This window comes from Heloderma suspectum, chromosome 3, assembly GCF_057233095.1.
Source record: "Heloderma suspectum isolate Gila_16-S chromosome 3, 16-S_ref, whole genome shotgun sequence".
Classification (NCBI taxonomy): domain Eukaryota; kingdom Metazoa; phylum Chordata; class Lepidosauria; order Squamata; family Helodermatidae; genus Heloderma; species Heloderma suspectum.
In genome coordinates, this window is record NC_139460.1 from 235,508,805 (window position 1) to 235,534,243 (window position 25,439).

Sequence of the window (25,439 nt, forward strand, 5' to 3'; positions counted from 1 at the left end):
GTACGTTTCTGCCAACACAGATACCAGCAACAGTACCCCATTCTTCAGAAGCAGAAGTGAAGTCTCCACTCCCTGGATTTCTCATTAAAAGAGCTGAAGAATTGAGGGGAAATCTTACTTCATTTCAGGAAAAGGCTTTTCTGTCTGACAAAATGCCAACCAAACGAAAATCCATGATGTTTGCTTCTGCTTCTTTCACCAGCATCTGCTCCTTTGTGATAGTTTGCCTTGTTCTAGCAACCAAAAACTGGGTCTCAAGTGAGCTTAACTACACTAGCAACAATTCAACTGGGAAGACAACAGTTACATATGGACTGTTTGAAGGAGTTTGTTCAAGTAGGGCTGAAGTTGGCACACCAGAAGAGTTTTTCCAAGGTAACTGACTACTGAAGTCAATGTGCAGTTATTGTTGGGAGTAGTTTGGTTTAATGTGGTCTCTCTACCTAGGTATTATGAGCTGTGAGGTCATGACTTTAATTTGTTTATACACTGTTACTTTTGTGAAAGAGAAGAGTAACAGCAGGAAGCAACAAGCAGTAAAATAAAAATATAATCACAAATATTTTACAAGCAAACCTTTAAACAGTTATTGACAAAATAGTTAGTACATCACTAGGTGTATAAAAACAAATGATGATGATGATGATAATGATGATGATGATAATCTGGAAGATCGGTAACATGGAAATAATTAGCCATTTCATTTTGGGGGTTATATTATATGTAACATACAGTACTGTAATTTCATCATGGGCACATCTCAAGCAATGATACCTGTGTATTTCATTGGGATCTACATACAGAAGGTTTTCATAGAAACTCTAAAACTTTCCTAATAGTGTCCATATTATGGAATTGAAAGTGCCAGTTGCTGGTGATATTCCAGCCAGCCAAAGTTTGCAAATAAGTGCTCATATGACTTGCCTACTCATGTGAGCAGTGTAAGGTGAAAAAGAAAAATCATGCAAGAAGATTGCCATTTCCCTTAGACTGAGCTGTGGTGCTAGCTTTAGCTAATTCTTCCTGAGTTTTGTTGTTCACATATGTAGATGGCTAGTGTGATCATCAGTGGGAGGGAACCAGCTGGAATATGATCAGATTCAGAATTGTTTCAAAGTTACCATCAAAATGCTGTATTTCTTCTTTTGGATGCAATCCTCACATATTTAGACGTCATAAATCCCACTGAAGTCAAAGAAAAGTTTCTGCCCTTGTTTTCTGCACGCTAGGGAGTGTCTTGGGCATGGGCATTGCTATAAATAGGCACACCAGGTCATGTGCCCCGGATCTTTTTTGAGCTACCCCAGTGACATCATGTGCCTTAATACAAGCCTGCATCATACCTCTGGGCTCTGTAGCCTTGTGCTGACTAAGAGACCATAAGACTCACTCTCTTGGCAGACTAATAGGGGGTACAGCATGAAGGCAGCAGCCTTCTAAACAATAGGAAGCTATAAACTACACTGCCAACTTTTCTTCCGCAGTCTGCTCATTGTTTTTTTTTTTTCTGTCACTGCCTTTCTTCTCTTACTTGCCCACTGCTGGGTGCTTGCTTGCAATGGAAGTCCTCCCTCTGAAATATTAGTATTTCACACAGAATTTGATTTTACTGTCCCAAACTAGAAGTGGCTTCAGCACAGAAAAGGATTTAATTAGCCTCTACAAATGTCTTCCCCCTGCCCCAAGCTCACCTTTAACATCTACCACATAGCTGCGGGCAGCAGATTATGCCAAAAGGAGGATCATGTTCCAGAAAGTGTTAGGGAGGTTGCATGCAGAATGCCTCATGGCTCTCCAAGCAGGTGGGGAGCTTTTCAATAAGTTTTATGGTTTTAAAAAAGCAAGAAAAAGTCATCAGCCACCTTCTCTATTTCATTTATTTTATCTCTATACTACCCAATAGCCAAAGCTATCTGGGTGGGTCACAAAAATAAAAACCCCAAATACAACATAATAAAATCACCTCACCTCATACAGTTCATTAAGGTACGTACAATCTTCCCATCCCTCCACTCCTTCCCAAATTCCTCTGAAGCACTACCCCTCTGAAAGAAGCCACTTGTCTTGGGAAATTCTCTTCCTGGTCCTGCCTCCATTTACAATCACCATTCTTCTTTTCCTCCCCCTATCTTTCTGTCTCTTCTTTATTCCATCTAGAACATGGGTCCCCAAACTTTGTGGGCCTGTGGGCACATATGGCATTTTGAAAAGGTGGCCTGGGAACCACCACAAATTGGCTGCTCTAGCAGAGTGGGGGGAAATCACAAAAATGTTGACTGTGCCTCCCCCCTTATCTATGTTTGTGTGTGGACATAAATGTGCACCCTCTGAGCACTTCTCACTCTGGCTTCTCTCTCTCTCTCTCTGACTCTCTCTCTCTAGCTCCTCCACTCTCTGGTTCCTCCTTCTTTCTCCCTCCCTCCCTGAATTTCTCTCTCTGGCACCCCCCTCTCCCTGCTTCCTCCTCTCTGTGTCTCTGGCTCCCCCCCCCTTTTTCCCCCGCCCCATCCCAATGCAAGTTAATGTAGCAAATTTCCCATTAATTTTAATGGGGCAAGAAAATCAGCTGAAAATTAACTGGAGGGGAATGAAGCCCACCCCACTTTCCCAAGAACCTGTTGCCCCAAAGGTCCTTGGTGGGATGGGCTTTGCCTCCCTCCAGCCATTTTTAGGCAAGGAGGACTCCCTTCCCCATACAAGTGAATGGAGGAATAGCTCCATTCACTTGTGTGTAGGGGGGAATAGCTTGATGGGCACCTCAGCCTGGCCTTGTGGGTGCAGTAGTGCCCACAGATACTGCATTGGAGACCCCCCAGATCTAGAGCAAGTCTTGGGGAATTCTCAAGAAGGGAACACAGGAACATAGGAATACTGAGCCAGACTATCTAGTATTGTCGACACTGACTGGGAACAGCTTTCCAGGGTTTCAAGCAGGGTTTTTTCCTGCCCTAGCTGGAGATGTCAGGGATCAAATCTGGGACGTTCTGCATGCAAAGCATGTGCTTGACTGCTGAGCTATGGAAGGTGGTGGGAAAGAAAAGTTCTGAGCTATATTTAATTTTATAGAAACAGACAAGGGGATTTGTTTTTCTCCTCTTCCACCTCTCCCAACTCCTTGAGAAAAGTGGGTTCATATGGTTGCAGAGGAAGGAATCTGGGGCTACTTTATTTGTCAGTTGCCATTATCCAGCAATGAAATGACAAGCTTTAATAAAAGCAGGAGTTAATTTTGGAGGTGGGCTAAATACTACTCACTTGTACAATCCTATGCATGTCTACTCAGAAGTAAGTCCCATTATGTTCAATGGGGCTTACTCCAAGGAAAGTGTACATGGGATTCCAGCCCAAGTTACTTTTGTGGGGAGGTTTGCAACCTGATCCTCTGCATGTTTTCTCAGAAATAAGTCCTGAGTTGTGAGTGTGGTACTACAGGCTTAATAACCCCCCTACTTCATTCTTCTCCACTGACTTGGCTGTCCTTTCAGCCCGATTTATGCATGTTTTCTCATTTGTGTGTGGGGGGGTTGTTTTTGTTTTTTTGCATGGACTCTAGCCTCAGTGGTGAGGGAAAGGCACTTGGTATATGGCCAGAGGGGCTTTCTTCATAACTTAGCCATAGTATTGAACATAGACTTCTTGGCTGAATCCTGATGAAGTCATGACACAAATTAAGTTATGGGGAGGAGGAAACAACAAGCGCTTGCACATCATGAGGAGGAGGTAGAGGAGACTTGCAAAATACCAAAACAAAACTTCTGTTTTGTTGTTGGAGATCAGAAAAATTAGGAGGGATTGTTGTGTGGAGGGGAACAGAATCGATGTGATCTGATTGTTGATATCTTACAACAGGTGTGGTCAGTGCTTAATCTTTAAAAAGGAAATGTTGAGGTTTTAATCTCTGTGGAATGTATTCCATCACTATGAAGTGTGTGGTGAGGGGGAGGCTGTAATTGCTCAGTGGTAGGAGAAAAGTATTCTGCATATGCTCAGAGGCACTCCTTATTTCACCGCTATTTTTCCTCACATTGGTGAAATGTAAATAAATTTAAGTCATTCTAAATGTGCATACATCAACACATGCATATTTGTGCTGTGGGTCTGTGCCTGGGATCTTTTAAGTACTAAGTTCTAAATGTCAAAAATACTAGTTCTAAAGGACAACACTTCTAAAATGCTAGATGGAAGCATACTAAATGTTTCTGAGTAAATAAGTGATAAAAAGAGAGAGACGAAACGTAAGGTTTAAAATGGCGGAGTTAAATGTTCATATAACATTACATAATTTTCTGTGATGAGTCCTATATTTTTCAAATCATACTGGGCTATGAAGAAGGTATCCTGCAGAAAAAGGCAACCAAAATGCTCAAGGAGCTGGAGCTACTCCCCTGTGAGGAAAGATTACAATGTTTGGGGCTTTTTTAGCTTAGAAAAAAGGCAGGTAAGCGAGGACATGGTGATAGGAGATGTATAAAATTATGTCTGTTGTGGAGAAAGCAGTTAGAGAGATGTTTTTCTCCCTCTCTAATAATTCTAGAACCTAGGGTCATTGGATGAAGCTGAATGGTGGGAGATTCAGGACACATAAAAGAATGTACTTCTTCACACAGAACTATGGAATTCACTACCACAAGATGTAGTGATGGTCACCAACTTGGATGGCTTTAAAAGGCGATTTGACAAATTCATGGAGGATAAGGCTATCAATGGCTACTCATCATTATTAGCTATGTATTACCTCCAGTATCAAGAGGCATTATGCCTCTAAATGCCAGTTGCTTGCGAACATGAGCAAGAGGGAGCTATTGCACTCATGTCCTGCTTCTGGGCTTTCCATAGATATCTTGTTGGCCACTGTGGGAATAGAATGCTGGACTAGTTAATTCTTTCTTCTTCTGTGTTTATCTTTGTAGAAGATGCTATACATGTTAAAATGCATGAAGCAAATAGGCACACCAACCATGCCCAGCTGCATATACAAAGATCTTCGTGTGAGAGAGTGCCCTATTCACTTCATATAGCAGTTCCATGTTGTCATAGCTCCCAGGAGTTTAGACTCCTGGCGGCCTTTCCCCTCTGCAAGGTTGGGGGACCAATTAAAACGGTCCGCCCCTGGAGATTAATGGATTCCGATGGATTCCAGAGGGCTCTGGGGGATTTTCCTGCTGGTATGGCTGGTGCTCCTGTCAAAGCCCAGGTCGCTCTGTGGAATGCAGAGATGACTCGGGCGGTTGACACGATCGTGCCCAAGCGCCCTCTCCCTCTGAGCAGAGCCCGGCCAGCTCCTTGGTATACACCTGAGCTGAGGGCAATGAAGCAAGAGGGGAGACAGCTAGAACGCAGGTAGAGGAAAACTCGTGCTGAGTCTGACCGAACACAGGTAAGAGCCCACTATCGAGCCTACTCTGTGGCAGTGAGGGTGGCAAAGAGACAGTTCTTTTCCACCAGCATTGCATCTTCTCAGTGTCGTCCAGCGGAGCTTTTCCGAGTGGTTGGTGGCCTGTTACATTCTGGGCCAGGGAGAGAGATGGTAGAACCCTCGGTAGCACGCTGTGACAAGTTTGCACGGCACTTTGAGGATAAAGTCGCTCAGATTCGTCATGAATTGAACACCACCATTAATGCAGTTCCATTGGTAGAGGCGTTCAGAGCACCGTCTGGTCCAGTTTTATTGGATGAGTTTCAGTTACTGAGGCCTGAGGATGCGGACAAGGTGCTTGGCCAAGTCCGATCAACCACTTGTGTGCTTGACCCTTTCCCTTCATGGCTTATTAAATCAAACAAGGAGGGGTTGTCCGGCTGGGTCCAGGAGGTTGTAAATTCCTCCTTGAGAGACGGAGTGGTGCCTGCCGCTTTAAAAGAGGCAGTAATTAGACCACTCCTGAAAAAGCCTAACCTGGACGCAGAGGATGTTAACAATTATAGGCCAGTGGCCAACATCCCCTTCCTGGGCAAGGTGCTTGAGCGGGTGGTTGTAGGACAGCTCCAGGCACTCTTGAATGAAACGGATTATCTAGATCCATTTCAATCGGGCTTCAGGCCTGGTTTTGGAACAGAAACTGCCTTGGTCGCCCTGTGGGATGACCTCTGCCGGGAGAGGGACAGGGGGAGTGCAACCCTGTTGATTCTCCTGGACCTCTCAGCGGCTTTCGATACCATCGACCATGGTATCCTTCTGGATAGGTTGTCTGGGTTAGGAGTTGGAGGCACTGCACTACAGTGGTTCCGCTCCTACTTGGATGGCCGATTCCAGAAGGTGGTGCTGGGGGATTATTGCTCTGTGCCATGGCAATTGTGCCATGGGGTTCCACAGGGCTCTATTTTATCCCCCATGCTGTTTAACATCTACATGAAACTGCTGGGGGAGGTTATCCGGAGGTGTGGGCTGAGGTGCCATCAATACGCAGATGACACCCAGCTCTACCTCTCTTTCTCATCAAACCCAGGTGAGGCAGTGGCTGTTCTGAATCAGTGCCTGGGCACGGTAATGGACTGGATGAGGGCTAATAAACTGAAACTCAATCCAGACAAGACGGAGGTACTGTTAGTGGGTGGTTCGTCTGCCCGGCTAGGTGATATTCAACCTGTTCTGGAGGGGGTTACACTCCCCCTAAAGGATCAGGTTCGTAGTTTGGGGGTGCTCTTGGATCCAGAACTGTCACTTGAGACACAGGTGAACTCAGTGGCACGGAGCACTTTTTATCAGCTTAGGCTGGTATACCAACTACGCCCTTATCTGGACAGAGATAGCCTAGCTACAGTTATCCATGCTCTGATAACTTCTCGTCTGGATTACTGCAATGCGTTATATGTGGGGCTACCTTTGAAAACGGTCCGGAAACTTCAGCTGGTCCAAAATAGGGCAGCAAGATTGTTAACAGGGACTGGCCTGCAAGCTCATATTACGCCAGTACTTTTCCAGCTGCACTGGCTGCCAGTCCATTTCCGGGCCCGATTCAAAGTGCTGGTGTTAACATTCAAAGCCCTTAACGGCTTGGGGCCAGGTTACCTGAAGGATCGCCTCCTCCCATATGTGCCTGCCCGGACCGTATGTGCCTGCCCGGACCCGGATCATCAGCGGCCCTTCTCCGTGAGCCCCCGCCAAAGGTAGTGAGGCAGGTGGCTACTAGGAGGAGGGCTTTTTCTGTTGTGGCTCCCCGGCTCTGGAATGAGCTCCCTAGTGAGGTTCGCCTGGCACCTACATTGTATTCCTTTCAGCGCCAGGTGAAGACCTTTTTATTTTCCCAGGCATTTTAGCATTTTAGCTTTCTAAATTTTTATCTTTGCTGTTTTAAATCTGTATTTTAAACTCTTGCACTGCTGCTAGGTTTTATTGTGGTTGTATTGTTATATTGTGGTTTTAATGTTCTATATATTTTAAATTGTTTTATTGTGTGTTGTTTGGTTTTAATTTTTGTGAACTGCCCAGAGAGCTTTGGCTATTGGGCAGTATAGAAATAAATAAATAAATAAATAAATAAATTTAGAGTTCTGACTGAAACCAGGAGCAGATTCACCACCCCACTGACATCGGAGCCATCAGCCTCCACTGTGTCCTGCTTGTGAGTACACAGAATTATCTGGCTGACACTGTTGGAAACAGTACACTGGACTAGATGGAGCATAGTCTGATCTAGCATTTCAGTTCTTACATCCCATTTCTTTTATAATATTTTTATTATATCTTACATCCCATTTCTTTTATAATATTTTTTACATACTATGAAAGTTGCACCACCACTTTTTGCTATGCACCACATCCCAATGTATTGCACTAGACAATGATCTCTCATGCAGATCTTCTCAGGATACATAACTCCTGCTAATGATGGTGGAGGTTGAGTGAATGTAGAATTTGCTGTAAAGCTCTGCTGCGTGAATTAGACAGGTGCCATCATACAGCCATTCTTGAGCTGTAAGGAATTTGCTGGCAAAAGCAGTTTCTTTGTATATTAAAAGGTCAGTTAATTAGTTGCCTTTCAACACACACTAACAAGGACCTCCAATATTATCCTCCAAATGTATTGTGAGTGCTCCTCTGCTAGACAGTAAACTTGATCTTCTCCTTTACCCTTTGGATGTTAACAGTGCAAAGCATATGACGCTCAATCAAAGTAGGAGACTCTTAATAGGCTGCCATTAATGATTTATATCAGGGATGGGGAAAGAATGGCCCTCCGGGCATTGCTGGACTACATCCTCCCTCATCCACTTGTCTTTCTCCAAATATAACACAAACAATCTTACCAATGCATCCTCTGTTGTAAAAGGCTCAAGAAGCAGGGAGGACTCACCCCAGTTTTATCATCCTAAATTGGCTGCAGGTGAAATGAAGGCAATACCATTTTGTGACAGGAGAGGTTTCTTCTTATTACATTAGTGTCCTCTACTTCTGAGTAGACTGACTGGATTCTTTCTGCACTTACGGTAATGGTAAGTATTCTAGGTCCCTTCTGAACAAGACTACCTAACGGCAGAATCCAGAACATCCCTTTTCTAAGAAGTTTGGCATCTGGTTTATATAATTTTTCAGTCACCCAGAAAGTTATAGAAGAACATTATTTCTTCAACTGAATGGTTTTCCTGTAGATAATGGTTTACTAGGGGGCACTAGATCTTTTATTGCACATATTGGTGAAATGTTTACTCATACATTTCTTGAATGGTCTTTGGGTCTGGCCAACATATATTTTCTCAAACGGACATCTGATTGCATATATCACATGTGCACTGTGGCAAGAGTGGCAAACCCCCCTGCCACTCCTCACAATCTTGGTAGTACCACCACTATCCTCCCTCATCCCTTGTCAATACACTCCGCCCTGTGGTCATAAAACCCGAGAAGAAAGGACACCTGGGAGCATCCCGAATGCATTCTAACTTTTTTTCCCCTGGTTCTGTGCAAGTGTACACATTTGAAAGTCCTCTGCTATGACATCTATGTACTTCCCCCCTCCGTTTTACTGCTCTGCCTTAAAATTAGCGTATCTGTACTGATCCTGCCCCCACTGCTGTGCAACCCATATGTATATCTGACATCTAATAGCAGAGACCAGTGGAGTGAAGTGATAAGCACGAAAGGGGTGGGGGGTGGGGAGGGAAGCAGGTGGGAGCTGTAGGAGAAGGAGCTTTTTGGGTGGGTGTAATTACTTTGGTAGTACATGAAGCAGCCTTAAAAAAAAAGGTGTTCACTAGCAAGGGAATTGCTGAAGTGGAGGATGAAATCAACAGGGACATTGTCAAGAGGTGGATATCGGTATGCTGGGCTAAATAGCAGATATACAGCCTTACGCTCCTGCACACTTAAAAAAAAAAGTTAACAAATGCATTACCATGTTCATAAGGGCTCAGAAAATTATATGCACTTGGTGATGTGATGTGAGAGGCAGGGAGTTCCCTCATGAGCTGGCAACCCCAGTGGACCAGCTGAGCAACTGCAGAAAGGGTGCTGATGTAGGAAATGAGGAAATGAGGATTTCTGCTGCAAAGATGCCCAGGATACGTGCCAGGAGTAGGTGGGAGGACTAACGGGAGAACAACCCATGGAAAGCCACAGTGAACCAATCATGTGTTGGGGAGTAACGTGGGTTATTGAACAACCAACCAACCCATGATGACTTCTGTTTAGGATGGCTTATCATGATGTGCAAACTTGCCCATTTAAATGTGTATGATATAGAGGATTAGAAGACTTCTCACCAATATAGATAATATTTAGAGAGGTAATTTGTAAGTATTGGGGTGCTCAATTACGCTTGGTTTTTTCCTCAATATGTATACTCAGCATATGCGTATTGCAATGTTTCATAGTTTTAAGCTGCAGTTTGTCAACTGATTGTAGTCTGCAGGCATTTGCATTCTGTAGAGAACCTTGAACAGTCATTTGAGAGCTGGACATTGTTCCTGCTAGTATTCATTATTCATTAGTGTGATTCAGAAGGACTTGTTGGAAAAGATTATTCAAAATGGGAGTGTACTAGATACCCATTGGTCTCCTTGGAACACATCTTGCTGAACCACTGGTTCTTGTTTACAATTTGTAATTTTGTATATTTATATTACTGGATTATTATAAAATGATGTAGTTTAGGGGTGTATGTATACAATTACATTTCCATTGATACTTGCATATTCTTGTGGGTTTTCCACTCATTATACTTCTAGAAACCTGCCAGAAAAATTGAATCAGAACTGCATCAGATAGCAACACTTTAATGCAAGCAACAATAAATGACCATTATCGGCAACATCAGGGATTGTGTTACTGAGAGATTCATTGCATTATATTAGGTACATCACATGGATATGTATGGCAGAATGGTGGCATACTGAAATTAAGTATTGATCTTCTGCATATAAGGCATGAGCCAGGTAAAGTTCAGCACTTTGTATATCCATTAATTTCAATGGAAGAAAGTTAAGCACTTAAATCAATGCGACTTAAAATTCCTTAAATTTGTTTGGATTGTGCCCATAATTAGGAAATATTTGTATTAGTATCATCTATCATATATAAATATATTAAGGCCACCTTTTAAGGTATAACCCACATGGCATCTTCCATAGAATAAATTATAATAAAATACATTAGAACATATCTATTTCTAAAATCAATTTCAATACAATATAAATACAGCAGCTTATGTTCTTGTACTTTATTGTTAAAAGTTTTGTTTATTTGTTTAATGGTGTCACATTCCTTCATCCTCCCCCTTCGCAATCAACACACTCCAGGAAACAAGGCTTCAGGCTCAGTACTTTATTAGTAGCTTCTTTACAAATGCAGATTCCAGGAAACTCTCAGACTGGAATGAAACAGCTAATCTACACATCTATGAATATCAGTAGAGGAGCCAAATTGGAAGTTAGAGAAGTTGCCAGCAGTCTGGGCAAGAACTTCTGGCCAGGCTAGCTTTGCAGGGATGCCCCCCGCACAGGGTGGCTTCCTCCTACATTGGCTTTCATGAGTGGCCAACCTGGTGGAGCATCTGAGCTCCACCTCTAACTTTTCCCACTTCACTCTGCGATGGACCCCAGCATCCCTCAAGTCACGCCCCTCGCTCTTCTCCTCCCCCGAAACCTGAGTTCCCATGGTGGAGGAAAGCGGGGGGTGTTCAGGCTGAGCCATCTGTGTGTCAAGGTCTTGGGAAGAAAGCCTTGCCATATTTGAGCTCACTAGGGAGGGTGCCACCCCCTGTTCTGTCTGTCCCCATTCTGAATCTGAGCTGCTAGACATCTCCCCACACTCAGATTCATTCCTGACAAATGGGGGGGGGGGAAACTGATACTTGATTTTTACTTAAATAGTCTTATCAGGACTGTACCTGAAATACAAAGTTTAGTTGTCTTTACACTTGGTGAGTCACTATACGTCTTCATGTCTAATGGGCTGCAACCCTATACCCATTTACCAAGGAGTCCCATTGGACTCAATGAGGCTTAGTTCTGAGTAGATGCATATAGGATTGTACTGTGGGTGTCCAAATGTCAGGGATAAACTACAAATTACTACTACTTGTAGTAGCACTACTAATACTAATACTAATACTAATCATACTGAAAGAGTAAGGAAAGAGTGAATGAGCTAAATGTATGAGGATGTATGCCTGTCAGCTTGACTGGATCCCAAACTGTCCTTATAGATAAGAGCATAAGAGCTATGCTGAATCAGGCCAGAGGTCTACCTAGTCCAGCATTCTGTTCACACAGTGCCAGTCCAGTTAGGTAGCTGGACTGTGGGAAGCCAAATATAGGACATGAGTGCAATAGTGTCCTAGGTAAGGACACACTCTAGATAAAGACACCCTTCTCCAAAATGGTCCCCTCCAAATGTTTTGGACGACAACTCTCAGGAGTCCTAACCCTTGGTTGTACTGTCTGGGGCTGATGAGAATGAGGTCCAAAACTTTCTGGAGGGTACCAGGTTGGAGAACGATGCTGGGAAATCAAATATGCCTAATCATATGTGGTTGTAGGCTTCACACCCAATGTTTCTCAGCTTTTTACATTTTCACTCATAGGGATCAGTTCACCCAAAGCCATTTTCATCTGAGGTATTTAATCTCTGCATCTTCTGATATCAACTCTGAAAATGTGTTATTTTTCAGTTACAGATTTGATGGATAATACAACAGTGAAGAATTTCAACATTGTGATTATCATTCTGCTAGTTATTATTTTGCTCAGCTCCTTCCTCAGCTCTGGATTTACATGCTACAATGTCATTAGCAATCCCTACCAAACATTTTTGGGTCCTATTGGGGTCTATACCTGGAATTCCATATCTGGTAAGTAATATACATTAAAATATCTAATATTTTCAAATATAACCACCACCACCACCGCCACTACTACTACTACTACATGATTGCATCCTGGATACTAAACAACTCAAAAAGTTGGGGCGGGACCCCATAGGCAACAACCAATGGAATTATTTATTTATATAAAGTGCAAAATCAAAGCAATCAACTAGTGTAATATACAATGACCTGATGTTAGGGATGTACGAAAGTCACTTACCTTTTCGCAGGGGTGCTTCGCGGTGGGGGGGAGGTGCTTCGCTTCTCCCCCCGAAGTTCAGGCGAGGGGGGGGAGCCGTCCCGCCTCGCCCGGCTGAAATTCAGGCCGGGGAGAAGCGCCCCGTCTCCCCGGCCGTGAAACAAAGTGTAAAACAAAACAAAACCCCGTGATAGGCTACGTAACGATTAACGTAGCCTATCACGGCTAGATTTCCAAAGTCAGCCATGATAGGCTACGTAAATCGTTACGTAGCCTATCACGGGTGACTTTGAAAAAAAAGAAGAAGCGTGTACGCAAATGGCGGCGCTCTATGGGCACCGCCATTTGCATTCCTTATTTGGAATAAATACGGCGTAGTCTACGTAAATCTTTACATAGACTACCGGGACCAAATAAGGAACGCAAATGGCGGCGCCCATAGAGCGCCGCCATTTGTGTACGCGCTTTTTTTTTCTTTTTTCAAAGTCACCCGTGATAGGCTACGTAATGATTTACGTAGCCTATCATGGCTGACTTTGGAAATCTAGCTGTGATAGGCTACATTAATCGTTACGTAGCCTATCACGGGGTTTTGTGTTTTTTTTTACACTTTGTAATGGCGGCTGCCGCCCCCGCCCCCGCCGAAAGGCTGACGAACCGCCACCGGGACCCGCCGCCGGGAGGGACATTCGCCAAAGGTAAGTCCCATCCCGGGGGGGTGGCGGGGGGGTGGCAGAGAATTTCACCGCCGATTTCGGGGGGCTGAATGCGTTGGCGCTTGGCCCCCCGAAGATTCGGGGAGAAATTCTCCGCCATCCCTACCTGATGTACAGGATGGTTTGAAAAAAACACATGTTTAAGTGTATGACAATGTCACAAAATATCCATATGAAAATCCCTGGTTAATTCGATTCACTGCCAAATAACCAATAGTTCTGAAAGTCCACAAACTTCAGTGTAAACTAAACTTAGTGAACAGCTGAAAGATAGCCAGTCACTACCCAAATCTTCATCAGGAACCAACCTCCACATAAAAGCAAACCTCTGCAGTCTTTATAGCTAGGGAGCCAATATACACCAGAAACAGGTTCAAAACAATCTGCAGTGTATAATGTAAAAACCAATCTAAACATAGTTTTGCAAATGTACTGACACTCAAAAATACTTAGAATTGTAAGTAAAACTATAGATAAAAATATTATCTATAGAAGAAATGCTTTTCACAAACTTGGAACGGCTACTACAGCAGCTTCTTCAAAGAACCAAATAATCCCAAACCCATCAAAGTATTTTTCAATTAATCTTCAAAGGTATTCCACAGGATTCTTCCGGACCTTGATAAACACCACCTTGCTGTCACCACCACACACACACTGAAATATCTCCTGAACCCTGGAATCGTGCCGCCGCCCCCCCCCCCCATACACACACATACACGCGGCTTCCCCAGTAGCCATGATGTATTCCTGGTGCCTAAGTAAGCTGTACAAGTTGAAAGGAAACATACCGCAATGCTTTGCATTAGCCCGCTCTGTCTCCCACAACCAGCAAAAGTGGTTTGAAGCTGCAGTGGTAGAGCATCTGCTTTGGGAGGGACCGTAGCTTAGTGGTAGAGCACCTGCTTTGAATGCAGGAGGTCCCAGGTTCAATCCCCAGCATCTCCAGGTAGGGCTGGAAAAACTCCTGCCTGAAACCCTAGAGAGCCACTGCCAGTCAGTCTCAACAATACTGGGCTAGATGGACCAAGGGTCTGACTCCGTATAAGGCAGTCTCCTATGTTCTTGTGTTCTTTGGAACGACATAGACATTCCTTATGACATAAACATAGTGGTTTTGCCTGTTCCTCCACCATCTTATGCGTAGGTTCACCTCTAGCCTCAGGTGAGGTGCCACTACTTTGCCTTGCCTATCTAAATGTCACTGGTAGGTGACATTTTCCTCAGGTTATGGATCTTGTTTCTGGATCTTAAATCCTACCCAGTGACTACCTGCAAACACAATAGCCAAATACATTGTAAGTGGAACTCATGGAACACCTCCCATTTACAGTATGCATACAGAGCCGTTCAATCTCTAGCTTAGATTTTCTGTTGTGAAAAACATTATTTTGTATAAAATACTTACCAACGTATGTGGAATACATTGCAGCAAACCTGCTAACAAAAGTGTATTATTGTCCTAAACCAGCAGTTCCCAAACTTCTCAGTGAACCTTTCCATATTGTTCTGTCTGGTGACAAACCCTTGCTTACCACATAAGAACCTGGGTTCCATTCCCGGGTATCCTCTTAATTCATGTGGGGCAGTAACCAAGCCTGCTGGGTCTAGTTTCACCATGTGCAAGCTCAGAGCATCCCCCAAACCCATTTATAATAGCCCTCAGACAACTCCTCTGTAAACGGTGGTCACATGTCCTCTTTCACAGAGGAAAGGAAAGGTTCCTCCTGTGCAAGCACTGGGTCATTACTGACCCCTAGAGGGACGCCGCTTACGCTGGCGTTTTCATGGCAGACCATAGCAGGGTGGTTTGCCATTGCCTTCCCCAGTCGTGACTACCGTTCCCCCAGCAAGCTGGGTGCTCATTTTACCGACCTCGGAAGGATGGAAGGCTGAGTCGACCTGAGACAGCTACCCGAGACCCAGCTTCCGCTGGGATCAAACTCAGGTTGTGGGGAGCTGTTTTGAAGACATGCTCTGTTTGAAGGACTGTCCAGTCCAAGTCCAGTTTAAAGGTAAAGAACTATCAGAAGCAAGAGCTGGGCCTTAAAGTTGTCCATCAACAGCATCTGAACAGCAGGCTGAGCAAGGCACACAGGTCACCTTTCCACAGTCTTCTGCGCTATGGTGAATTGTACGGTATTTCAATTTAAATTATAATAATTAGTTCGAAATTTGCATCTATACATATATATTAGGATATCCAAATTTTTGTGCAAATATCTGTCCTCTCTGGTCCTCTTTTTTGGTGGTGCGTGTCTTCTTTTTTAGCAATTCATAACCAGCCATCCTACCTCTCTAACTGTGTATTGTAGAGGAAGTTCAGTAAGGGTAGATAAATCATCATTCAAGGCAGCTTGTCTGATGTTACCAACAATCTTTTCATGGAGGAAGCTTTGAGTTCCAAGCAACATAGTTTGAGAACCACTGCTCTAAACAAATTGTGTACAGAATTGTGAGCGCATCTTCTTATCTCACATCGCACATCTCACAATCGTCTTATTACTTGATCTGTATGTGAGCTTCTTAAAATGTAAGGCTATTGGCAAGAAGGACTATTAGTTTGACAATTGTGGTCAATAGCAACAATCCAAACAAGTTGTGTACGCATATTCAGATGGAAACCGAGTACATAGTCATGGGTTTTTTTTCAATTTTTTTTTTGTTACAATAGCAGCTTCAGCAGCTGCAGAGACAAGAAGCTTTTAAATCTCAACAGCTCCTTTGGATTGCAGCCAATATTTCTTAAATAAACTCTGTCTTTTAATCCATTATACTGGGAGTAATACAAGTGAAACCAGCATCATTTGTAATAAGAGACATCAGCTTTATCACTACTTACATTTAAGCAATATATATTTTATTTGTGCAATTAATGACTGGTGGAGGTTGTAAATATGCTACAACATGAAAAAGGATTCTGTACCGTTCACTATGAGTGCTTCATTTCAACAGTAAAATATGTAATGGGTTATATCCAATGGGACATTCTAAAACAAATGACAGTACTTGCCCATAGGGAAACACAGGCTTCTCCCTGCCCATAGGGACATCCTGAATGCCCACAGGGAAACATAAGCTTCTACCTGCACATAGGGAGATCCTGAATGCCCATTTGGAAACATACACTTCTACCTGCCCATAGGGAAACAGAGGTTTCTTTCCAGCCATAGGGAAATCCTGAATGCCCATAGGGAAATGTAGGCTTCTACTTGCCCACAGGGAAACATAGGTTCTACCTGCCTAATGGGAAACCCTGAATGTCCATAGGGAAACATAGTCTTCCACCTATGAGCAGGGAGAATCCTATGTTTCCCTATGGGCATTCAGGGTTTCCCTATGGGCAAATACTGTCATTTGTTTCAGTTGGTGTCACTCTGCCGATGGAATGCTGCTTGATCCAGTAGAGGCTTCCATCAGTGAAATGAGGAGAGAGGTGATTTTTAGCTATTTCCTATCCCCCCCTGCAGCCCTCTCCCAAATCTGTTCCAGAGCGTTGGAGACCTTTCAGAGCTGCATGGGAAGTGGCATGGGGGCTGCAGGGGGAGGGAGAAGCACCCCACATCACCTTCCCTCTTGCTCCACTGACGGAAGGCTCTGCTGGATCTAAGAGCACGCCATCAGTGGAGTGACAGCAATTGGATACAACCCAGTGTAAGTAAATATAACATATAATAACAACAGACAGCAGGTATTGTTCAAATAAACAACAAAGAAAACGCTCACACAATCATAGCAAAAACAGTCCAAGGAAAATATGACTGCACAGTGTGCCTAGTGCAGGGGAGATGTTTCAGTTACCTAGATGCAGTGGAGTAATCACTCTCCCAAAGCCTGGGCTCCCAATTACAGCGGGGGGGGGGGGTGCTTTTGTGCCTGCACTAGGACATATAGTCCGGGGGAAGGGGGACACGACAAGCTGATGCTACAGCTGCCTGGCTCACATGGGGTCAGTCGCTCTGTTCTTCCCCCAGCCAACAGGAAAATCAGTCAGGAGGGGGCAGAGCCAGCACAGGCAGACCAGAAGGAGAACTGCTTCTCTCTCATCCACTCGTAAGAGATACTGAGTTTCCAGCCTACCAAACCTCTGTTCTCTTTGTGCTATATGCTCCATCATTTGATTCTATATGCACCTGTTGTTTATTTGTGCAATTGCTATGAACTCCATATTAGCTACCGGTTGTCATGCACGGCAAGGAATTTTACCCAGGATCTTAACTGGTGGTTCTGCTCCTAGGTTTTTTTCCTTCCTTGCAGCAATCCGTATATCCCCTGCACAATTTCACCAATCTGAATCATCCACCCCACACCAAAGTTACTGTTCGCCCACTGGGAAAAATATAGGCATGAAATAGATGCCCCACTGGGAGGCAATCTAGATCATGGAAGTGGCACAGAAGGATGGTTTACCCCACTGGGATCCAATCCACCACTATTGATCCAATCAAAATCAGAGTCCCCAGAAGCTGCTTAAAAGTATAACAAACAAAACCCCAAACAACAAAAACATGTGAGATATGATTATGAACCTCTTATATCATATATGTTTTGGCTTTCTGTACTTGTACAAAAGTGATGATTCCTTTGGTCTGATTTCTAAAGGCTTGATCTGTCATTAGTATCTTGTGACATTTTAATTGGTCTTACTGCACTTACTGCTTTTGGATTTTTTTAATGGACCAACATGGCTCCCTATGATGTTTGATCTGTGGTAGTTATACCATACAAACATGATGTCACATGATAATTGGGATTATCATGTTATAAGCATAGTCAGATGACTCATTTGGGATCTTTTTAAAAACATTGCGAGGTCTGCTTAGCCTTTAAAAGGATTGCATGAGAACTGATGTTGCAGAAATAGGGCATAATTTTGCTGAGGGAAAAAAACTGGAAATACACTGGGGGTGTAAATGGGGGAAGTGTTTTCCAGATATAGCAGAAACTTGTGATATGTTAGACTTTTAAGATGAACACCATCAAACATATCCCTTGGGGTATAACCCTTTATTCCGTTATTAGGCTTACATCTGGTTTCATTTGATGTACTTTGCTATCTTTCTGAACCTGCTACTGAAATAACTCCAGTTCTTACACGGAATGTGTCTCTAGAGGCTCCTGATTTTTCTAACAGTAAGCTTTGGACTAAAAGAATGTATTCAAGGGTGGGGGAATTGTATTACAAAATACATCAGTACTAGATTGATCCCATATAGCTTCTTCTCTGTAGAATAGGGTGGCCACTTATGAACTGCCAAAAAAGAGGAAATGCATCTCTAAAAAAGAGAGGACAAAAGAAGATAGATATTTGCATATGCTAATTTATATGCATATATGCAAAAGTAAGAATGATTCTTATAATTTAAATAGAAATACAGTGCATTTCACTATATTGTGGAAGATTGTGACCTGTGTGCCTGCCTGTTCAGTCCAGTCCAGTTCAGTTCAGGTTCTCAGTGTTGATAAGCAACAGTTCTTATGGTTCTTTATCTTTAAACTGGACTTGGACCCCTTCAAACAGAGGACTGCCCTCTGTAAAAAAAAAAAAAAAAAAAGACACATTCCCCCACCTAAAGTGGAAAGATGATTCAATATACAGGCCTCTTTCAACCGAGTTCCCCTTATTCTTCTTTTTAATGCTTCCTTTTGGAAGTGACTTGATGCCAATATAGGAAGATTTTTATGGCATTGTAAAGGCAGGGTTCCATTCTCCAATGGAATTCAGTACAGTTGTTCCTAATATAAGGAGGCCTATGTTGGTTTACACTACCTTAATGAAGAACATCTTAGGGTGTAATCCTATATATGTTTACATAGAAAAAAGTCCTACAACTCCTAGCATTCCCCAGCCAACATGGCTGGCTCTGGAATACTGGGAATTACAGGATTTTTTTTCCTGTCTGAACATGCATAGGATTGCCCCCTTAATTCCAAATTGTAATACAAACTGATCTTTCCATATGTCTATATGCCCACTTATTTCTGTACTTACCTTAGCAGGGACCTAACTAATCAAGAGCTGCTCTCCAACACACCTGCACCAGTGTTCCATTGTGTTGACCATTATAATGTCCTTTCAGTGCAGATATAACATGTTTGATCATTGCTATGTCCAGAGAGGAGGTTACAGGAACAGAGGTAGCTGCCTTATATCGAGCCAGATCATTGGTCTATCTAGTTCAGTGTTGTCTACACTGACTGGCAACAGCTAGCTGTTCAGGGTCTCTGGCAGGTATCTTTTGCAGACCTACCTGGAGACGGACACAAGGGTTTGAACCTGTGACCTTTTGCATGCAAAGTATGTGTTCTACCACTTGGCTGTGGCCCTGGCCTTCTTGTGGTAGTACCACTGCAGATAGTACTGTACTGATGCAGAAAGACTTGGGCTATTAATGAGTGAGAAAGGCAGAAGAAGATGTATTGAGCTGTAGCCTTCTGTGTAGAATAGAAGAACCCAATGAAGGATTGGTTTATTCTAAATACTTCTGGAGATGGACCAGCATTCTAGTCTACACACTCATTTTTGTTGTAATGAATATTCATGTTGAACCACCTTAACTCCAATAAAGATGTACTGTTCTCCCTTCTAATGCTTTGATGAATATCCTTTCAAAAGACATACATATGTTTTGTGCACGTGGTGCGTCCTAATGACACAGGCCAACACTACCTTTTCATTTAAACTATTACTTTCATTCTGATCTGTATACTACTTATCATTTTCTTAAAACTTCTCTTGATATCAACCGCAGATGTAGTGCCCATTCTCACCCTGGAGAATTTCACAGGGTTGTTGTGGCTTTGAGTGCAGAGAGTGATTAACTTCAAAAAAAGGAATAGCACCAGTCTCAAATCTGCCTCAGAGGTATTCCTCGTCCCCTTTCCAAACAGTGGCACAGCCAGGTCTGCAAGAACCCTAGGCAAGACAAAGTTAATGCCCCCCTCCCATCTTAGTGGGATCCTGGTGGTGGCGGCAGCAGTCTTTTTCTTCTGTCTTTTTGTCTTTTTCTAGGGTGGGTGTGCTGCTACAATACAAAGCTCCACCATCACACCCATCATTTTCATTTCACAGAGTGCTTCTCTGGGTTCCACCTGGGGCCTAGAGAGGTATTCAGGGAAATGAAGATGTCAGGTGTGACTGCAGAGCCCTAGGAAGAAATAAAAAAGACAAAAAGAAATTGCCACTGCCAGGGTCATTTGGGGGCCCTCTGGGCTGTGGGGACCCTGGCTGTTTGCCCAGAGGCCCAGCCCTGGAAGTCTGTGCCACTGATTCAAAATTCTGTATCCTCTTATATGGAAAGTCAATTCTAGGATGGAGCCCTAGCTCAAGTGGAGCACTTTATTTAACTTTCTTGAAATAGGGCTCAAAATTACACCGAGATGTGTCTGTTTGACTATACCACAGTGCTCATATTACAAGAGGTGGTGGTCAGAGGTGCCCCCATTTGTTTATTTTGTGATGGCCCCCTAAGCTACTGTTTTTAGGAAGCTATGTGGTGGGCATGATTTTGATAAAATGTGGGCCAGGGGGTCAGGAGCTAGGCCTTAAGGGTTTTTGCCCTCACCTGTGCTGACTCCAGCGTTTTGAGGGCCCTTGGGCAAAACACTCTCAATGGGCCTCCTCCCTCAGTAAGTCTACCTTCTCACTGCCACTGGCACCAGCTGCTCTGGCACCTTCTCCCCTTTCTCATCATTGCTACCACTGGCTTGCTTGACAGGCAGAGAGCCAGTAAGCAAGGAGGCCGTGGTCTCTACTGCTCTTTTGTATCACCACCGCCATTGTCTGGGCCAGAACGAGAGGCAGGTGAACAAGCAGGTTGAACTGGTGAAGAGGACAAGCAACTCCAGGTGGCTCTGGCCAGTGGGCCCTCCTGGGCTATGGGCCTTTGGAAGGTGCCCAACCATGCCTACCCTTGATGTGGATACAGCCCTGGATACTGTAGCCCATTTTAGACATTCATCATGCCCACTGTCCTCTGCCCTCTCAAAACCCACACAGTCATCCAAAGAATTGAATAGAGCATATGCACAGACAATTGTATGCCTGTAGGCTCTGTACACATGACTGGGGTGTGTGCTTTTTTGCAGGGTTCCTGATTGTACAGTGAGCCTATGCATGTACATGTGTTAGCTCTATACACACTGGCTGGGAATTATGGGAGCTGCAGTCCAGTGTATCTGGAAGGCACAAGGTTGGGGGAAGGCTGCTCTATACATACTTTCGAGATCAGGAGTGGGGATAGCAGGAAGTGACCATTCATTCATTCCCTTTGGATTTGGAACACTACAATGGATTTGTAGATTTTAGGGTTATAATTAGTATGCCATACCATCATCCTCTTTCTTGTCATTGCTACCACTTGCTTGCATGCCAGGCAAAGAGCCAGTGAGCAAGTAGACAGTGGCACTCACTGTTCCTCCTTCTGACCACCACCGTTGTCCAGTAGTGTAGTGGCAAATTCAGAAGTGCAGGGTCCATTCGTGGCAGTCACAGCCACACACCACTCACAGCCATGCCCCCTTCTAAGATTGTACAACCTTGTAGGATATACAGTCTTCAACTGGGATCCAAAAACAGTGCAGCTGAGAGTAAGGCAGTGGTATTTCAATTGGACATCTGAGAAAAAATTCTGGGGTGTTAATCTTTTTCACTCACCCACCCACTCACTCACTCACTCACACACAAACATTTTAGGTTTTCAAAATATGATACTCTATGGAAGCTTCACCCTCTCAACTTAGGCCTCATGGACAGATCCCTTCTCATTTCAACAGCCCCCTTGCACAGTCCCTTATTGCCCCAACATTGCCCATTAGCCTTTCCTAAGCTCCTTCATTATATCTCTCCCATCCTGCAACAGAAACGTCTACACACCCAGCTGGACTGAAACACACACACACACACACACCTTTTTTCTCCTCTCCCCTCAACTGAGTTTTTCCTGTTTCCCTCCCTTCCACCAGGGTCTGTTTGTCCAACCAGATACATGCCAGCCTTGTACCAAAAAGTGTAGCTGACAGAGCAGGTTGCATTGGGCAATTCTGCTTACTGGAGAAATTAATATTCAAGAATTAACAGTGCAATCCAATGGGTGTTTATTCTGAATTAAATTTACAGAGATCTTGGGAAGGCAGCTAAGGCTGCAGTCCTATGCACACTTACCTGGGAGAAAGCCCAACTGGCAATTGAACATAGTGGGACTGACTTCTGAGCCACCATGCATAGGATTGTGTGATAAATCCTAAAAATTGGCACAAACCAGCCATCTGCCCTGCCCCATAAGTACATAATGGTGGAAAAGCCCGCCTCCCTCCACTGCCGTGGCCAGCAGTAGCAGCCCTGAATGGTGGCCAGTATTGCAGGAGATGAGGGCAGTGCCAGGCACGCAGGCATGGAGCAGGGACGGGCGGAGAAGCCAAGAGCTAAAGAGGAGAAGGGGGGGTGAGAGGAGGCTACAGAGCTCCCTCAGGCTCCCTCTCTCACTCGCTCCCTTTGTCTGGCCAGCTCTGCATAGTAGACAAGAAGCAGCCAAGAGGCAGCCGCCTGCACTCCCTCTGCTTCCTCCTCCTTCCCTAGTAGACTGCGACCCAGCTGGGGGCTGGCTTCAAAGAAAGTGCCAGAGCGAAGCCCCAGCGCGACCTGCCGCCACTACACTGCTGCTATTGTCTGGGCCAGAGTGAGACAAGCAGGTTGCACTGGTGAAGGGGAGCAACTCCCGGGGGGCCTCGGCAGTGGGCCCTTGCTGGGGGTGTGAGCCCTTGTCAAAAGTCCTACCATGCCCCTGATGCTGTCCTGTCCCTCATAATTCAAGCACTGCTCCACCAGCCTTGCTTTTTCCTCCCACCCCACCACCAGCCTGATTCAGGATTCAGTTGAAAACAGAATTAAATATAAAAGAACTATTCATGTACTTTTCACTCTCGCCAAATAATGTCTAATGATATCTAAATAATATTTGCTTTCCTACTTTTCAGGCTTCTTCTCTCTTCTGACCTTGATACTGTTTGCTGTGAATGTGGAAGTGAATGAAATGTCCTTTGCGCTGGTTATCCGACACTGCGGTTGGACAGCAAGCCAGGGAAAACCGGAACAATCCAATGCCTATGGATATTCATACTGGATTACGCTTCTTATAATCTTTCTCAATGCTGCAACTATTATCATCATTGTTTTTTACCAACATGCAAAGTATTCAAAAAGGAAGGAACAAGAGAGACCTATGGAAAGTGCACCGAAAGATGGCATTTTATTTTAGTGGGACCAGTTCCTTCATTTCAAGACCAAATGTGCAATCTAACCATCAGTTACATCATGTTGGAAGGCCCGTTGACATTTGTATGGCCAAAGTGCAGATAATTCTGTATACAGCTATTACCTAAATCAAGGGGTGGGGAACTTGTGACCCTCCAGATGTTTTTGAGCTCTAATTCTCATCAGCTCCAGGGACCATGGCCTGTGGTCAAGGATTATGGGAGTTGGAGTCCAGCAACATCTGAAGGACTACAGGTTCCCCACCCTTGACCCAAATGAATAAAATAGAACAACAATGTAATCAGGACAATCAGGACAGATAATGGAAACTTATACTTGTTCTTTTGGTAGCTATTTATTATGCTATTGTAGTTTATCATTTATTTCTGCTTCCTTCTACAAATGTATTTCTCTAAGGGCTCCACTCAGATCTGTACAGCTTGTGACTCAAAGCCACACTCAAGACTACCAGCTTAAATATCCTATCTGAAGTCAAATCCTATATCATTAAGAACTCACTGCACTGTGAATAGCATTGCTGTTGGGAATACTGCAACCTCATCTGCAGGTTATAGGAAGAGGGCAATGTTGCAGTTAGCTAGTTAATGCATGGGACTATTGGGCATAGCTACCCTTAAGATCTCTACGGCCTACAGTGTGGCTTCCTGTGCTCCCCCCACCCTTCCTCCTCCTTCTCTCTCTCTCTCTCTCTCTCTGACCTCCTCCATTGCTGGGAGCACACTTGTGTTTGCTCTCCCATTCCTGCCTGTGTTACAGAACACAAAGAAATGGACTGAACAAACTTATCTGAAACTATACACTGTACCTGCATTATATGCAAGAATATTATGAGTAAACTACTTTATCTTTACTTCACTGAAGAAAAATGTGGTCTCTTTTTTATTGGGTGTGCATGTAGTACTGGTAAACACTCATTCTTTTCTGCCTTTTGTTTTTTCTCTGCTAGCTGCCTTTCTAACAAGAAGCAACAGTACCAAATAATCCCATCAACTGCTACTTGTTGGGAGGAAAAAGGCTTGGGGAGGACAAGGTGGGAATGTGGCAGCTGGGAGAGGGTTAAGCAATCCACCTCTTCCATCCCAGCCACCCACTGCTTGGCTGTTGAAAAATTGCCCCTCCTGAAGCTAATAAAAGTGATCACCAGAATTTTGTTATGTGGGTTTGCATGTAATGTGTAGGTAGGAATGACCTGAAAAGGGTTAGACAAATCCACAGAGCAGGAGAGCAGAACCTCAGGCCTAGGGTCCCACTCCGGCTCTCCTGGGGTTTCAATCCAGCCCCCTGGGGTTCTCCAGATGGCTACATCCTCTTCCCCTGGCCCCACTTCCTTTTCCTTGACCAGCCCACTGATTTTTCAGTGGTTTCCTGGCAGGTGTGAAGTTTTTTCTCCATTCTAAAAGGTTGAAATGCCTCTTCCAAGGCTTAGCATTGTAAGAGCATGAAGCTACAATAGGCTGGTATTTTTTTCTATTTTGGCCTTCCCCTTTCCCTTTGGCCTCGACACTTTTGCCCTTGGCCCCACTCACCACTGGACTGCAGCCCCCCAAGAGTTTCTCTGAAACAGAATTCAGACATTGGGCTCAAAGCAGTTCAACACTCCTCCCACAGAGGATAGATTTATTAATGGCCAAGACAGCAAAATAGAACTACCATGTCCGGAAGCAGTATACTTAAGAACATAAGAAGAGCCCTGCTGGATCAGATCAAGGGTCCATCTAGTCCAGCATTCTGTTCTGAGTGGCCAGCCAGCTGTTGACCAGGATCCCACGAGCAGGACATGAGTGTATCAGTAGCTTCCCATCCATGTTACCCAGAAACTGGTGCACATAGGCAAAGTGCCTCTGATACTGGAAGTAGTGTATAGCCATCAGGACTAGTAGCCATTGATCTCCTTCTCCTCCATGAATTTGTCCAACCCCCATTTAAAGCCATCAAAATTGGTGGCCATCGCT

At 44.2% G+C, this 25,439-nt stretch overlaps 1 protein-coding gene across 1 annotated transcript; it reads left to right on the forward strand.

Annotated features, from left to right (window-relative positions):
- CLRN3 (clarin 3) lies at positions 1-24,345 on the forward strand. Its single transcript, XM_084841944.1, has 3 exons — positions 1-375; positions 12,105-12,284; positions 23,190-24,345. Exons 1-3 carry the CDS (start codon positions 153-155, stop codon positions 23,468-23,470), a joined length of 684 nt encoding a protein of 227 aa, XP_084698070.1. The 5' UTR covers positions 1-152; the 3' UTR covers positions 23,471-24,345.
- Positions 24,346-25,439: the final 1,094 nt, after the last annotated feature.